Genomic DNA, 16,634 nt, shown 5'->3' on the forward strand with positions numbered 1-16,634 from the left:
ACAAATACCTAGAAATACTAGATAAAATAAAGCCAGCACTTTCTCAAAGGCAAGGCTATACTTGGCATAAAGCAAGGAGCCAGGAAAAAAGAGAATGAAATCTGGAACAGTAAGTATGGTCTAAAGATCTTCTTGCCTAGGGTGGGCAAGGGGATTGCCAGTTTTAACAATCTAGTAATTTCCCTCCAGATAGACAAAAGATGAAGACTTACAATCTTAAGAGGTAATGGATTGGAACAACTCCTCATAAAACATTAAAGGACAACACCAATAGTGAAAGGGAAGTCTAAAAAATATATCAACCTACTTGTAAGACAGTTTGTCTAACATCCTACAGGTTGGGTGGGGAGTCAGTCTCCTGAGCATTTGAAACTTCCTATGGTATGGCGTTCACATTTAAACTTCCTCCAAATTAAGGGTTGGCAGGTGAAACCCTGGCAAAAGCAAACACAAACCCCTCTGAAGGGGATGCAACTTTGGCTCAGGCTACTTAGAATTCCCAACAAAAAGCTCTTTTATTAAACATATGCTTGTAAACATAATTACTCAGAAATGAAAAATGACAAAAATTGCAACTTGCTAAACAGGGAAACTTTTTAAATAGCAGGACTTCTCAGTGGATTCCAGAAAAAGAAAGTTGCTTTCTGGAAAGGAAACCATTCTAATAATAAACCTCACCTCTGCATATTGAATTAATCAGATACCTTTTACAATATCTAACCAGGGCCTTGCTGGTTAACTCCCATCCTAAAATTACTCTGTGACAAATTCTTCTCCAGTAATGTTATACAACCCAAGTACTCAAGATACTCAGGAGAGTAAATTCATTTGGTCAGCGACTCCCTAGCTTGCCCAGTTTCAAACATACTCAGTTCTGTCTTTTCTTTTTATTTCTATTTCCCTTCTTCTTAACTACAACTGACCTTTTGGGTGTCATATGAAAGGTTTTAAAAGTTCAAACCCCCAAGGAAACAACCCACTATGAGTAACAACCAGCAGACACAATAAATAGCAGGATTATATGCCTAAGAACTTCAGATAATCTGATAAAAATTATAGCTACTAGGTGTTCTATAAGGCCACCAAGAGAATGTCTGCACCTCAATCTTGAATTCCTTCAAGTTTGCACTTTCTTGGAATCATGGTTCTTCTCACACTGGTCACTCTTCCTTTCACACAGTGCCTATGTGTTGAATTCTTCCCATTCCTTAAAGCCTGGTCCAGATGTCATCTTCTCTAGAAAGTCTTCCTTGATTCCCCTTGCCAGCTATAATAATAATTTGCTATAATAATTTGTTGTACCTCTTATGATAGTCTTCATATTTTGCTTTGTATAGGAATATGCTTGCCCCCTTGCAGCTCTGCCAACACTTTAGATGGCTGTGACCAAGCACCACAGCAGTGAGGTCAACATGAGACTATTTAGATTGCAACAGGAAAGATAACTTGACCAAAGGCTATACTAGAATGGCGAGTAAGTCATAACAAAATCCACTATTTTTTTTTTTTGTTTGTTTTTGTTTTTTTGAGACAGGATCTCATTTTGTAGTTTAGACTGGCCCTGAACTCACTATGCAGCCCAGGCTAGCCTCAAAACTCAAGGTGATCCCCGTCTCTGCCTCCTGAGTGCTGGGATTACAGGGCTGCACCACCACACCCAGCCTCAGAATCCATTGTTTTGAAGACAAATGTCTCTATACTAACCTGTTAATAATCACTTACATATTAATATCTTTTTTTTTTTGGTACCGGGGATCAAACTCAGGACCTTGCACTTGTGAGGCAGGAGCCGGAACCACTGAGCTAAATCCCCCGCCCTGCATATTAATATCTTTATTAATTGCTTTAATATATAATTTCATTTTTATTTTCACAGGCATCAGCTGAGGTAGAGAATATAATTTCCACTTTATAGACATCTGAAATAATATTATAATTTCAAGATACGCTAGATGATACCTAGAATTTTTCTTATGACCAATCTAAGATTCTTTTCACTGTTCTGAATTGCCTTTCCAAAAGACCCAGCATGTCAAGCCTCAGCAAGGCTGACTCTCTCCCAGGAGTAGACCTGCTTTAATTGGCTTCCCAAAAAGAGCTTACCTGCCATTCACCAGAAGCAGAACAGGACGGTTGTTAACTTGACTGTCACTTTGGTGCCTTTTCTAAAATCACACAAGAAAATGTTCAGGAAATGGACACATAGCAAACTGCACATAGAATTTTAACATTTTGGAATATTGTCCAATGTAGTTCCGTTCTTTCTAATTCTCCTTTCCCCTACCTCAAAGTCTTTCTACCAACCAGACCAAAAGAATGATGTCTCCTGGGGGCTGGGAAAGGAGGTCAGAAAAAGAACCCAGGGAGAAGAAAGAAACAAAATCTTGTTGTTAATATCAAAAGCCAAAGGCTGTGGGGAATGAGAACAAACAAGTATGTCAAAGACTCAGAGGACAGAGTACATAGTGACGGGGAGGACTAGAGTCCCATAGTCCTTGGCAGGAGCAGGGAGAGCCTCATATTCTTGGACATACTCATGCCCCAGCCCCATCCATGGTTGACATACAGAAGCTTCTACAGAAGACAGATGCAGGGAGGAAAGGGGCAAATAAATACTCAAAGGCCAAATAGCAGGAGCACAAATTCAGGGCATGCCTGAATTGCCCCCTTCCAGTTAAGCTCATTCCTTGGGAAAAGAGGACCATGGGGATGGGGACAGATAGAATCCTGAATTTGTTAAAATTCAGAATTGTTCCAACGTTTATGTTAAAGAGACTGAATTCTGAACCAGCTGGGTTACCCTGAATGGCAAGTTAAGTTTTTAGTTGTCACTGGAAAGATTAGGGGTAGGGTACGTGTATGGCTGTGAGCTAAAATTAGTTCAATTGTTGAGAAATAGTTACATTTTTGCACATCTGAGTTGTGACTGAAATGTACATGTCCACATGTGCTAATCCTAGATTTTATAAAGTTAAGGAGCTCTCAAACTTTGGTCTAAAAATCTATCTTGGCAAAATCCAAAAGACTTTCTTGGGGAAGCTGCATGGACTGGCTTCCCAAATCCCACTAGCAGGGGTGGGGCTGGGGCCTCCCTTTTACAGCACTCACTGTGAGCCAGTTTTTCTTTCCAAGGCCAGGAAAGGAGTTACCTCTGCTTATGTCATGAGGCTTTCTAAAACCAAAGGGCTCCTAGATGTTCATGCTGAATACAATTGAAAGTTGGAAAGAAAGATAGGGAGAATTGGAGAGAAGGGAAATGTGGAGACAGAGAGAAGAAAGAGGAAGAATAGGAGAAAGAGGGAGCAGGGGTCAGGAAAGAAGGAGAAAATATAAAATGAGAGAAGGAGGTACAGAGGAAGAAGAACAGTGAAGCTCGAGAAAGCTAATGAAAGGTGGGTTATCAAAGAAGAAAGGGAAGGAGGGCTGGAGGAGGACTAAAAAGATGGCAGCAACAAGGCCTTGCATTACACCTTTCCAGCCCCAGAGCACCAGTCATGGGGCTATGGGAATTATTACATATCCCTCTGGGATAGATAAGGGAACAAGGAAGGGAAACATTTCTTTTCATTCAGTGCTTCTTAGCATAAGGTACATCTGGGAAGTCTTCTTGCCCACAGCCTGACTAGGTAGAGTGAGAGAAGCCAAGGAAGAAAATCTACCATGTCATCGATGGCATCTTTCATGGCTGTTATGGACAGCACCACTGTTAGGGGTATCACAGTTGTGTAACTTGCCAAGGAGGAAATCTGGGGAATCAACTATGAGAGGGAAAGAAAGAGAATCTAGGGTCAGACAACTTAAAGGATTATATGTGTCTCTCATCTCCCTACCCCACCACTATTTTCACCTCCCTAGAATCATAATAAATCCAACAATCCAAGTTGCTTTCTACTGCTATATAGCTTATAGCCCTCAAAATGTAAGTAAAGAAGAAAAGTCTGTTCAATGCCACCTATCTGTTCTGAACTCCACTACCTTTGTCCTGATGGAAGAAGGATGTCTGTTCCCTGATGATGAAATGTACAAGGGGTAGGGTGTTAAGAGTGGATGTGGGAAAACCACATACTCTCCAGTGTTCTTTCAGCACAAGGGGAGAAGGGATGATCTGTCTGTTCCCTTTTTCCAGTGTGTGCCTAGCTGACACTGATGCTTTTCTTTGTGCTAGTACTCTTATATTCTAAACCATCCTCAGTACTCCTGTTTGTCAATTTCCTGTCATGACAGCTGGGACAAGAAAGAGGAATAGGTTGCAGTTAGGGTTGGAGTTAGTGGTCAAGTTAACTGTGACCATGCATCCATGATGAGAAGCTCTCCTTCCTTCAGGGTTCCATGACCTGTCTCCTTCTACCTCTACAGGTTTGATTCACATTGGCTAATCCTGACCTCAGCTACACTAGGACACCCTGAAACTCCACCAATCAATTTGCCTGTGTCTAAAGAGAGATGATAACTCTCAGTTTAGGGACTGACTATATAGCCTGAGCCCAGAGAAATTAATAAATCACATGTGGAAAAGGCTCCAAGAGGCAATACCTGTAGGAATACCAAAATCAGGAAATAGGCATTTGCAAGTCTCTGGAACTGTTCAAACAGGTTCGTGGGCAAGAAGTTTAAGGCATTATACTTTGAGGTTTTGATGGTATTGTTCTACAAGTAAAAGACAGTAACAACAAAAACCAAGAGCAATTAGTGGAACAAAAGATAGCTCAACATTGGGTTGATCTGTTTGTTTATTCAATATTCAGTATATATTTATTGAATGCCAGGTGTGGCCAAACACTGTGGTGGGAATAATGGATACAGAGGTGAATAAGACAGATGCTTTTTTTCCCAAAGGGCAACAGTTTCTTGGAGAGAGGATCAACATTTCACGACCATGTTTAACTCCCACAACCACAAGGTAAGGCAAATCTTATTATCCCTTTCTTATGAATGAAAGAACTAAAGACCAGAGGTGCTAAACAACTTGTGTAATACTTCAGGGTTAGTAAGGAGCAAAACTGGATTCAAACTCAGGTCTGCCTGATGCTAAAACCTACTTTTAATGTATCCCACTGCTTCTACAGGTCTAGAAGATGGAAAGGAAAAAATCCAGCTCCCATTGCCACAGCTCGAACACTATTATTATCTAGAACCACTCCAGCTCAGGAATCATAAACTTTCTACAGAAACTACAAACATATATGAGTATATATTTTTATATTTTCTATATATATTTGTATGTAGGTAACATGAAATAACTTATGTATATAAAAGCATTGCTTATAGTTATAAAAGATTGAAACCAACTAAATGACCATTTATAAGGAATTGTTTACATAAACTATGCTAAATCTGTACAGCAAATACTATGCAGCTAAAAAAGAAAAAAGGTAAAGGCTATTATGAAATTATGATTATGAAAACACATTCAGAATGTATTGTTAAATATAGAATAGTGTAAAACAATGGGAAGTAAGAATATATATTTGTATTTGCTTTATTTGCACAAGGAAGCAATGATGAATACACAAGAAACTAAAGAAACTAATGTAAGTGGTTCCCTATGGGAGCAGATGTGGATGGGGTACTAAGGCATGATATCAATATATATCTTTTTCAATGAATTATTTATTCATAAATAAATGAGATAACCGAATAGGAAATGGACAAAGATCACAAACAGTTTTTTTTTTAAAAATAAATACAAAAGGCTAATTAATATGAACAGATTATCAATCTCATTTTAAATTAAGGAAGAATAGGTAACAAAATGCCATTTTTCATCTAAAAGGCTGGCAAAGATGACAAGACTGATATTGACAGTCTGGCAGGAATGCGGAGAAATGGGCAGACTCTACTATAGGTAGAAATAAAAATGAATATCATCTTTTAAGAAGTGGGCAATCTGATAATATGTATTATAATTTTTAACATGTTTTCCTTTTAGGCCAGCCAGCTTGCTTCTAGGTAGCTCACATGTACCAAACTATATGTATAATCATGTTCATTCAGGACCAGTTATCATAGAAAAACACTAGAAATTTTCATCAATAGATGACTGGTCAGCTGGGATTTAGCTCAGTGGTGCCACTGGCTGCTTTGCAAGTTAAAGATCCCGAGTTTGATCCCCAGTACCCAAAGGGGGGAAAAAAAAAAGACGATTGGTTAAATAATTTAAGTTTATCAATATAAAGGAAAACAGTGCCACTGTGAAATAAATGAGACAGATCTATATGTATTATAATAGATGTCTAACTAAAAAAGATAATTATGGAACCATGCTTTCATTTGTGTAAGAAAAAGGAACAATAGCTGGGGATTTAGCTCAGTGGTTCTGCCGCCTGCCTCGCAAGCACAAGATCCCGAGTTTGATTCCTGGTATCAAAAAAAAAAGAAAAAAAAAGAAAGAAAAAGGAACAGTATTTCTTTTCTTGGAGTTATATATAAATCCAAAATCTGAGACATCTTTTCCCCTGAGTTTAGGGCACTGGATTACTTTTGGTTTGAGCCCTTATTGCACCACTCATTATCTAGGAGTTCAGGAGAAATTAGGATCTATGTAGTAGCATCCACATCTACGGTGAACTCCCTGTTTCCCCAACAAAGGGGAGTATTGCAGGGGAATTCCAGCCCCTTATGAGATAGCCAAAGACCGGATACTCACTGGATAGCCAAAGTAAGTGGTGAGTTTTCTGTTGTTGGCTTGCAGAAGTCGCTCATTTTCTGAAAACAGGGGAGAGAAATAGTGAGAATGATTCCCCTCTGTGGATTGGCCTGGCTGCTGGCTGCTGGCTGCTAGTGAAAATGTCACAAAGTTCTCACACTTTCTCACTGAGGGTATCTGTTTAAAAATGAAATTTTCTCTTTTTATTAAAAGAAGCAAGAAATACAATAAAAAGAAAATCCTCAGGAATTTAAGGACAAATATCTTCTGAGGAGTATACACATTAACACTTCTAGTGCCTCCTCGATTATTTCTCCTCAGACATCACTGCCAAACACAGAAACCCAGCCCCCACCACACCTTTCTTTCTTCTTCCTTCCTTCCTTCCTTTCTTCCTCTTTCTCTTTCTTTCTTTCTTTTCCTTCTTTCTTTCTTTCTTTCTTTCTTTCTTTCTTTCTTCTTTTCTTTCTCTCTCTCTTCCTTCCTCCTTCCCTCCCTCTCTCTCCCTTCCTTCCTTCCTTCCTTCCTTCCTTTTCTTTCTTTTTGACAGGGTCTCCTGTAGTTTAGACTGGCCTTGAACACACTACATAGCTCAGGCCCACCCCAGCTCACAGCGATCCTCCTGCCTCAGCCTCCTAAATGCTAGGATTACAGGTATGTGCCGCCATGCATGGCATAATCCTAGCCCTCTCTTGCAGGTCAATTCCAGCACCTTGTCTTGGGATATCTGATGCTTTTTTCTAAGCCAGCTTTTCCTAAACTTGCTGGGAGACAGACTGATATAGATAGATACATATTTCATGTATATAAGAAATATATTTATATTTTATATTAATCTACATTTTTATATACTTTATATTTTATATAAAATATTATGTATTTTCCCAAGGTAAACCACAGAAACTAGAATTTCTCTTCCTCAAGAGAGGTTGTAGAAATCCTAATCTTTCCCTGTTTTAGATCTGGCCATAAGAAAATTCTTTGACCTGCCTTGTCTGATAGCAAGGTATGACTCTCCTCATTCCAGAAGGTTCTACTACATGACTTGGAGAAAAGAATTCTATACAGAACAAGGCCAGGAAAAGTCTGGACAAATAAATAGGCTATGATGAAAAGGAATCACATATATGTGGCCAAAAAAATTTGAGGTTTGAATCCACATGGACAGAGAATAGCCACACAATGATTTTAAAAAATGAAAAGTACAGCAGATATGAGCATAATCAAATAATATATCACTACACGATGAGGCAGGGGACAGCACAAAAGGTGAAGGGGAATCCTCTAGGGAAGGATCCTGTATGAGATGGAGCCCTCCACAGGTGAGAGAGAAAATGCCAAGCCACACCCAGTGTCTCAGTTTCTTAACTACTGTATTTAGACACGAGTGACTTGGTGCCAACAGGCCTGCATGGCTGGAAGGGATTGTTCCCAGCCTTGGCTAGAACCAGGGAATGGTTAGTCCTTCGGGTGTTAACAGTTATCTCTATACACTCTTTTCTCAGGAAATACCCTCTCTCCAGAAAGACATGTAGCCCAGGTCATTTCAGTGAACATGCACATTCCAGATGATTCTCATCACTTTAACCCTTTCCCTTATATAGGCCTTGCTGAGTCTCTCCACCTAGTCTATTAGCAATCATGTCTATGCAATGAAGTGTCCATAAAGCCCCAAAAGGATAGGGTTTGGAGAACTTCCGGACAGATCAACGTAGAAGCTTACAGGAAGGTGAATGAGGCTTGTACATATGCTGGGAGGATTGTGTACTCCAATTCCGTGGGGATAGAAGCTCCTGCACTCAAGGCCCTTCTAGACCTTGCATTAAATATCTCTTCATCTGGCTTCTTATTATGTATTCTTTATAATAAACCAGTAAATGTAAGTATAGTGCTTTCTGATCTGCTCTAATAAATAATGGATCTTGAGGAGGAGGTTATGGAACCCCAATTATTTGGTCAGTCAGAAGTTCCATCTGGGTCTGAAGTAGGGACAGTCAGGCTAAGCCCTCAACCTGTGGGATCAGATACTATCAACTTGGAAATAGTGTTAGAAGTGAATTAGATTAGAGGATACCAGTAGCTGATATTTGCTGCTGCAGAATTGACTGTTTGCTGGTCGGGAGAAATCCCCATACTTTTTAGAGTCACAGAAGTCTTCTGTGTTGATGATGATATGAGTACAGAGGAAAAACAAATTGTGTTCACTAACACACTTGCTTAACTAAATTTCATGGAAGCCAGTATGCTGCATGCTGGGAGGGTGGAGTAGGGATGGGAATAAAAAGGCCAATAAGGCAGAGTCCTGGATTGAAGGGATTTTAGTATACTCCTAGTGAGTCAGATCATTGCATTATATGATGGACTCATCATATCAAACATAGAGGTGTGAAAACTATTGGCAATAGTGAGCCTGCTAACATATTATGAAAAAACTAAATATTATAATCATCCCTTAGCATCTGCCTGTAGGGGATTGGTTCCAGGACCCTCATGGATACCAAAATCCATGATGCTCAAATCTCTTACATAAAATAAGGTAGTATTTGCCTGCAATCTATGCACACTTTTTGTATACTTTAAATCATGTCTAAATGAAATATAATACTCAATAAAATTTAAATGCTATGTAAATACTTGCTGTATTATTTAGGGAATAACGATAAGGAAAAAAGTCTCCATATGTTCAATTCAGAAATAATTTTTTTTCAAATACAGTATTTTCAATCATGATTGGCTGAATCCATGGATTTAGAATCACAGATATAGAGGCCCAACTATATAATATATATATAAATGGATATACAGTCAATAGATATTTCTGCCCTGAATGGAGTATTCCTGTAGTCTCTTCAATTCTTCCTTTGTTTATCGAGTATTCACTAGGTTCTTGGAAGGGGCTGGGCTTTGTGTTAGGCTCTAGAGTTATCAGATGAAGAAAGTATTATTCCAGACCATCTTCAGACTCCTAATCCTAGTGGGAGGGTTGAGAAAGTCCCACAAGTTGGCACCTACCAGTACTTGTAATCTCAGCTACACAGGAATCTGAGGCAGGACAACTGAAGATTCAAAGCCAGCCTGGGAAATTTAGCAAGACCCTTTCTTAAAATAAAAAGAGCTGGAAGTATAGCTTTGTACTCCCTGGGTTCAATCCCTAGTAACACACACACACATACACATGCATGCACACATGTACGCACACCCAGTGGAATCCAAGTCTTCCCTGCTCCCCTCTTTTCTTTAAATCTCTGTATCCCACTGCTTAGCTCAATATAAGGCCCTCGATTTAGTAAAGATTTGTCAAATGAAAAAACACATAAATAAAAAGATGCTTACAAACATGTTCTGTCAAATTGAGGTCTCCAGGGGGTCATTATCACCTGTTACTGTAGAAGGATCTACATAATTATAGAACAGCTGGGCTGAGAGAAACCTCTGCTAAAGCTAATTCTTTACTGGCCTTTGAATGATGAAGTCAGCAAATAGTAGTACATCCAGCATGGTAGGAGAGAGTATGCAAGGTCCAGTGTAAGAGCCTAGAGAGGAAGCTCACTAAAGTCTTGAATGTTGGGCCAAGTCCAGTCCTGTTACAGCTGTCCCATGCCTCTGCTTGACTATCCCTTTGAATTGTACTGATTCTGAGACACTTAAGGACCACCATGGTGGGGCAGAAGGCTGGGACCCCAAAATATACACTGGGGATCCCATAAACTGTTATCTTTTGTAGCATGGCATGTTTCAACAGATATGTCATGGGACCCTGATAAAACCACAGAAGCAGAATGTTTGCATGAAATGAGATACTGTTTCTAAGAAAAAAAGCCCCAAATATGCCCATTAGTCTTAGTTGCTCTTAGTCAACTTAAAAATTACTAATTTTGGAGGTTATGCTGCAGGGTATTACATTTTTAGTTTCCCACTAGCTTTGCTGTAAGATAACACCTCTGATGTGTGATAACACTTTCCCAGGTTACTTTGCAAAAAATCAAAGGAAGGCCAATTTTTTAAACCACCAGGCTCTTCATTTGAGCCGATAGGTGATATCTAAAATGGGATGAAAGGCTCGTTATCTCTGTCTTCATTTGCGCCTGTCTCCTTTGCTCTCTTAACCCTTGGGTCAGTTTCTATGATTCAGGGTTAACTTGGCCTTCGCCTGCTGGAGCAGGTAAGTCTTTCTTCTACCTAACCCTTGTGCTTTTTCCATAACTCAAGCCCTTGAAAGCTTTTATAAGGTTAGGGTGTTTACGCAAGCTGATGACACCAGCTGTAAAAGTAACTCAGTGGTTCCTGAGCAAAGCTGGCCGTTAGCCCACCAAATATAGGGCCAGGATGTTTCTCAACAAGAAATTAAAAAACACAACAAAGCTTTAGGAACCATGCCCTTGAAAGTGGAAATAACCAGACATTAGCCTAATTCAACAAATCAATAAAAACCTGTTAATGTATTTTGCTAGCAGCATAGTCCTTTTCTCCCCAAGTTGCTGACTCCTTCCAGCAGAATTTCCAGTTCATCTGAAACTCCTTCCCTCTGGGCCTCCCTCCTAATAAAGCTTTTTTTTCTTTCTTTCTTTTTTTAAAAATATATTAATTGGTACATTTTAGGTATACAATACATTTACATTTACCACTGGGTGCCTCCTAATAAAGCTTTGCTTGTGTAGGTATATGTGTGATTGCACTGTTTGGCCCAGGCTCATTTCTGCCATGTCTGGGTCAAAAGAAACCCATCATCAATATCATTCTACCTGAGTTTTGTGAAAACAAGACTAGAATTATTAAAGGACCAGGCCCTGAGAAAATCAAAATCAGTTTGGCTGACTTAATTCAGGATGTGCTTAAAAACTAACACGTTACCCCTATTCCCCTCTGAGACCTTATGCTTTTTGCCTTTCCCCTCCAAGACAGAGGCAGCAGATAGGAACATCATTCATTTTAGGAGTGCTTTGTTTGCCATTCTGACCTCATTTGAAATATGGGACAGCTGGGGATTTAGCTCAGTGGCACCACACCTGCCTCACAAACATCTTGAGTTCAATCCCAGTACCAACAAAACAAAACAAAACAAAAAAACCAAAACATGGGACAAATGATTTCTCATCAAAGTGGTAGAGCTAATCAGTGCTGTTTGACTGAACTGCTAGACATCACTTGCAGTGCTGCTCAATAACAAACCCTTCCTTGCCATGGGAACAAGGGGTTGGGAAAACTATATTAAAGGGCATTAGTTCGAAACAAAATATCTGTAACTCTAGCACTCGGGAGGCTGAGGCAGGAGGATTGTGAGTTCAAAGTCATATTGAGACCTTGTTTCGAAAACGACAAAACAAAGGAGAAAAGGAAAAAAAGAAACTGCCTTGGTGATGCTAAAGAAGTGATTTAAATATAAGATTGAAAATTTAATCCCCTCTGATCTCCTCTGGTTAGGGTTGCCAGAGTTAGCAAATAAAAGATAGAGTTCACCTGGGCACTTATACTAAAAGTTATTATTTATCTGAAATTCAAATTTAACTAAGAATCCTACATTTTACATGGAAAACACATACACATACACACAGACACACACATGTGTCTGTGTGTTTAAACAAATGAAAGCTTACTATAGGTATAGCTCTGCAAGTTGTTTTTTTTTTTTTTTTCTCACACTGTGTATTAAGAGATCTTTCCACACTAAAATAGACAGGTTTACTTCATGTTTTTGAATTACTGCTTAGTATTACTTAACTTGTGGGGCTGGTGGGGTGGTGATGTTATGTGTAGAGCTGCAGAGGAGAAACAAAGAAGAAAGAATAGATGGGACAATCTTGCAAATTCTGCAGGACATAGAGAGCTGTGTAGGTACTGTACTAGGTAGAAAATCTAGTAGAACCACATCGCTTACATGCAAAATGACAAAAGGATAATTCAAGGCAGGCTGTAAAGCCAGGTATTGTGATGCACAGCCATGATCCTAGCATTCTGGAGGGTGAGGCAGGAGGACCAGAAGTTTGGAGCCAGTCTGACTTCATAAGTAGACCTTGTCTAAAAACAGAACAAAACAAAAAGCAAACAAACAAAAAAAACCCCAAGTATAAGACAGAACATAAATAAGATTTTAAATGAATTTAAAGATCCAAGAGAACTGAAATTATTTTTTACACAAAAACTTGTAAAAGTGTTTGCAGCAGCATTATTTGCAATAGCCAATGGCTCCTTTGCCATTCCTTAAAAAGAAGCCTAAACTTGGAATTAAATTCTGGCTTGCTTTTTCAAAACTGCATGTCAGAATTAATTTTTTTTTTTTTTTACTGTTTAGGCAGTTCCATTTTGAAAAATGGCTTGGGTACAATTACTGTAGCTCCCATTAGTACCTGGATTCACCAAAGGAGGTCATGGACTTTCATGGAAATCCTTCCTAGTATATTTTACTTCCTGGCAACCAAGTTTAAGTTGATGACTCGAGTATGTCAGAAAAAAATCATCTAACATTAAAAACAGTTAAAAGAAATTATTGCGTGATCTTAATGCAGTTCAGTTTGATTATACAACATAGCCAGCTTCATTTGTTCTGCCACAAAAAGCCTGCAAAGGACCTTCCGTGCCTCAGCAACTTGCTTTCACACTGACCACTTCTTTTGAGCGGGAGACAGTTGTAAAGGATAGGGAGAAGGGAAGGAATACAAGGCTTCCTGGTAAATTTCCAAATACTGGAAAGTATAAAAGATGAGAGATTATAACTATACAAAATTAGAATTCTCAGATGACAAAAGAGCTTGTATTTGTTAAGTATCAAGTATTTATTTCTGCAAATATATTTCTCTTCCTGGTCATTTGTTTGGCAGGCTCATAATTTGATTGGTAGATTGGGTCTATTTATCTATTTATTTCTCATGTCCACTTGAGTATACACAAACATAAACATACACACACTTTTCAGAGACAATAATGAGAACACACAGACTTAGATTTCCTTTCCCCAGTCCCCCTACCTCCTCCGTTTTTTCTGTCCTCACTTTGCTTTATAGATAGAGACATTGCAAAGTAGAACCAACTACAATTCCATGGAATTTCTGTAAAGAAAATAAAAAGATTTGTAATGAGAATTATTCATACTTATATGGTTTCATTCAAACATATGCTTATGAAACTTGGAACTTGATCCGTGAAATCCAAAATAATCTACCCCTAATGTACATATGCTAGATTTTAGAATTTATATTTATCCTCATTATAGAGTTATATTTTCAACACTTGTGAAACATATTTTAATTCCTGGCAACCAAGTCTAAATTGATGACTACAATCTGTTGGAAAAAAGTCATCTAACATTAGAAACAGGTAAAAGAAATTATTGAGTGATCTTAATGCAGTTCTGCTTTGTTTATATTTTAACAGTTTATTGACAGGACCATTTTTATAATGCTACAGGGCACAGGTTAACGTGTATATTTTTACCCAGTAGAGACACAAATATTTTCTATCTAATAGAAAAGATAACTTCAAAGTTATATAATTTATTGCACTTTAGGACATTAATTCATTTTATATATCACTTATAAATCTTAACATTTCTTTATTAAATTGACTATAAACATTTAGCTTCTAAATTTTTATTTGAACTGGCCTTAATATCTTACTTCATTAGTTAATGAATTAGATAATACTTCTGATATCTGTTCTTTTTATAATTATATAAATATGTTTTTAATCCTTTGGAAAATTATACAGTACTTTATCAAATCTCATGCATTTGACATACAAACAAATCCTTTCCTTCCTTTCTCTCTATCTTTAACCCAACTCAGAACATGTTAATCAAGAATATTCTAATTAAATTTCTTCCAGGTTCCATAAATCTCTGAGTGTGGATGAGCCAAGAGTAGAAAACTTTGTAGATGTTTTCACTCAGATCATCACAAACAAAGCTACATTGGGGGAAAAAACCCAAAAAACTACACTGGGGAGAAAAAGTCACAAGAGGAGTAAAATTTAAGCAAAAGGGTATTTCTAGCCATGAGATGTTCAACTGACAGAAGAAAAAATATCTGTTGGACTGGGGATGAAACCCAGTGGCACAGAGCTTGCATAGAATGAGAGGCCCTGGGTTCCATTCCCAGCACCACAAAACAAACAACATACACAAACAAAACAAAAAAACTTAGAAAACCTTGATGACTCTGAAGAAGAGAATATATCTTCTATTTCTGCCCTCAGTGAAATTCAAGTGACCACATTATGTATACAACTCATATTTCAGTAAACTGAGTAGAGTCACATCAAATAACTTTGGGAATCAAGCAGTTAACAGCAGTTAGACACAAAATAGTAAGAAACAAATATCTGAGTACTGAAACACATTGGTGAGTGCACATGTCCTATAAAAGATTTTTAAAAATTAAATACTGTGCAAGCCCCCAAAAATTCATTTGTGCTTGTGGGCTACAAATTTTTTACGTCAACCTCCGATCTGTTTCTTTTGTCAAAAGAATCTGTTCTCTTAATTAATGTTAGCAATTCCAATATCATCATTCTCTAGACACCCAATCCAGTCCGGCTGTCCATACCCCAATAAGGACCTGGTTTCCTACTTTTGCTGAAAAAGGAGAGTCAAGGATGGTGGTGGTGGTGGGGTTCTGGATGCTTTCCAACCCTGTGGGGCCATCAGCAGCTCTAGGAGAGTGGCTGGCCAAGTCCACACAAGCAGCACAGCTTGGAATGTGAAATGATTATAAAGCACTTGGCCAGCGAGGGGTCTGAGTGATGACTATTCTGTGGGCTCTAGTCTCTTAGCCAACCCCACCACCTCTCCTCTCAGCACACACATCATACTACCCGGCTGCCAGCTGGGAAGGATATTTAAGGTGTTAAACTCAGAGAAAGAGTAGGAAAATGTGAGGGAAGGGAGAAATGGGATGTGAGAGGAAAAAGGGAGGAAAGGGAACAAAAAGTTGATTAAGAGCCAGAGATTTTGGTTTTATTTTATAGTCTGCTATTATTTAATGACAGTGTGACTTGAGGCAAGTTATTAACCACTTCTTGCTTCAAATTTATTGTAAAATGAGAAAGATTATTTTTTAAAAAACAGAAAATAAGTAGAGCCAGGTATGGCAGCACATGCCTGTAATCCCAGCATTTGGGAGGCTGAGGCAGGAGGATTGCCAAGAGTTCAAGGCCAGCCTGGGCTACACAGTGAGTTCAAGGCCAGCCTGGACTGCATAGCAAGACCCTGTCTTGAAAACAAACAAACAAAAATTAGATAGATACAGGGTAGAGAAAGACTCATCAAGGAATTAATTTGTTTTTGGTTTTTTTTGGTACCTGGAGGATTGAACTCAGGTCCTTGTGCTTGCGCAGCAGGCAGCGAAACCACTGAGCTAAATCCCAGGACTTAATTTGTTTAAGACAGGTTTAAGGATGTTATGGGCTGAATCCTAAATGTCACCCACAAGTTCACTGGCTGATGGTGTTATTTGGAGGGGGTGAAAATTCTAGGAGGTTGGGTCTGGTTGGAGGAAGTAGGCTACTGGGGACACGCTGTGAAGGGTAGATTTTTTTTCTGTAGATCTTCATGTCTCTGCCTCCTCTTTGCTATGAGATGAGCCACTTTGCTCTACTATATGCTCTCCACCATGATGTTAAGCCTCACCACAGGCCCACAAGCATTGGATCCAAGTGACCTGTGACCATGGACTAAAACCTCTGAAACTGTAAGCTAGAATAAAACTTTCCTTCTTTTTAAGGTGTTTATCTCAGGTATTTTGTCACAGCAACAGAACACTGACTAATATAAGGGATAATTATATATTAAAAACAAAGTCTCCATGATGAAGAGGAGATAGAAAAGTTATGAGAGAATTAAATTATGTATGTGCCTGCCACAGTGCTTGGCAACAAAGCAGTCAATCAATCAGTAGCAATATTTACAAATTTTAGGGAGATGTAGCTCAGTGATAGTTTGCTTGCCTAGCATGTGCAATGCCTTGGGTTCAAATCCCAAGTGGAGGGAGGGAGGGGA

General features: G+C 38.7%; 1 protein-coding gene across 1 annotated transcript in view; it reads right to left on the bottom strand.

Moving 5' to 3' along the window:
- Positions 1–13,711, bottom strand: part of LOC101726659 (phospholipid-transporting ATPase FetA-like) — a gene marked incomplete at its 5' end in the record, with an annotated part of 67,427 nt that extends 53,716 nt beyond the window's left edge. The window contains 5 exon segments of the mRNA XM_087183554.1: positions 2,104–2,165; positions 3,660–3,758; positions 4,534–4,647; positions 6,647–6,705; positions 13,609–13,711. Coding sequence (XP_087039680.1) covers positions 2,104–2,165; positions 3,660–3,758; positions 4,534–4,647; positions 6,647–6,705; positions 13,609–13,711 — 437 coding nt within the window.
- Between the last annotated feature and the right edge of the window lie 2,923 nt (positions 13,712–16,634).

Source organism: Heterocephalus glaber, unplaced genomic scaffold (genome assembly GCF_053883595.1).
Source record: "Heterocephalus glaber isolate CG9 unplaced genomic scaffold, H.glaber_assembly_v1.0 deba00001481, whole genome shotgun sequence".
NCBI classification, from domain to species: domain Eukaryota; kingdom Metazoa; phylum Chordata; class Mammalia; order Rodentia; family Bathyergidae; genus Heterocephalus; species Heterocephalus glaber.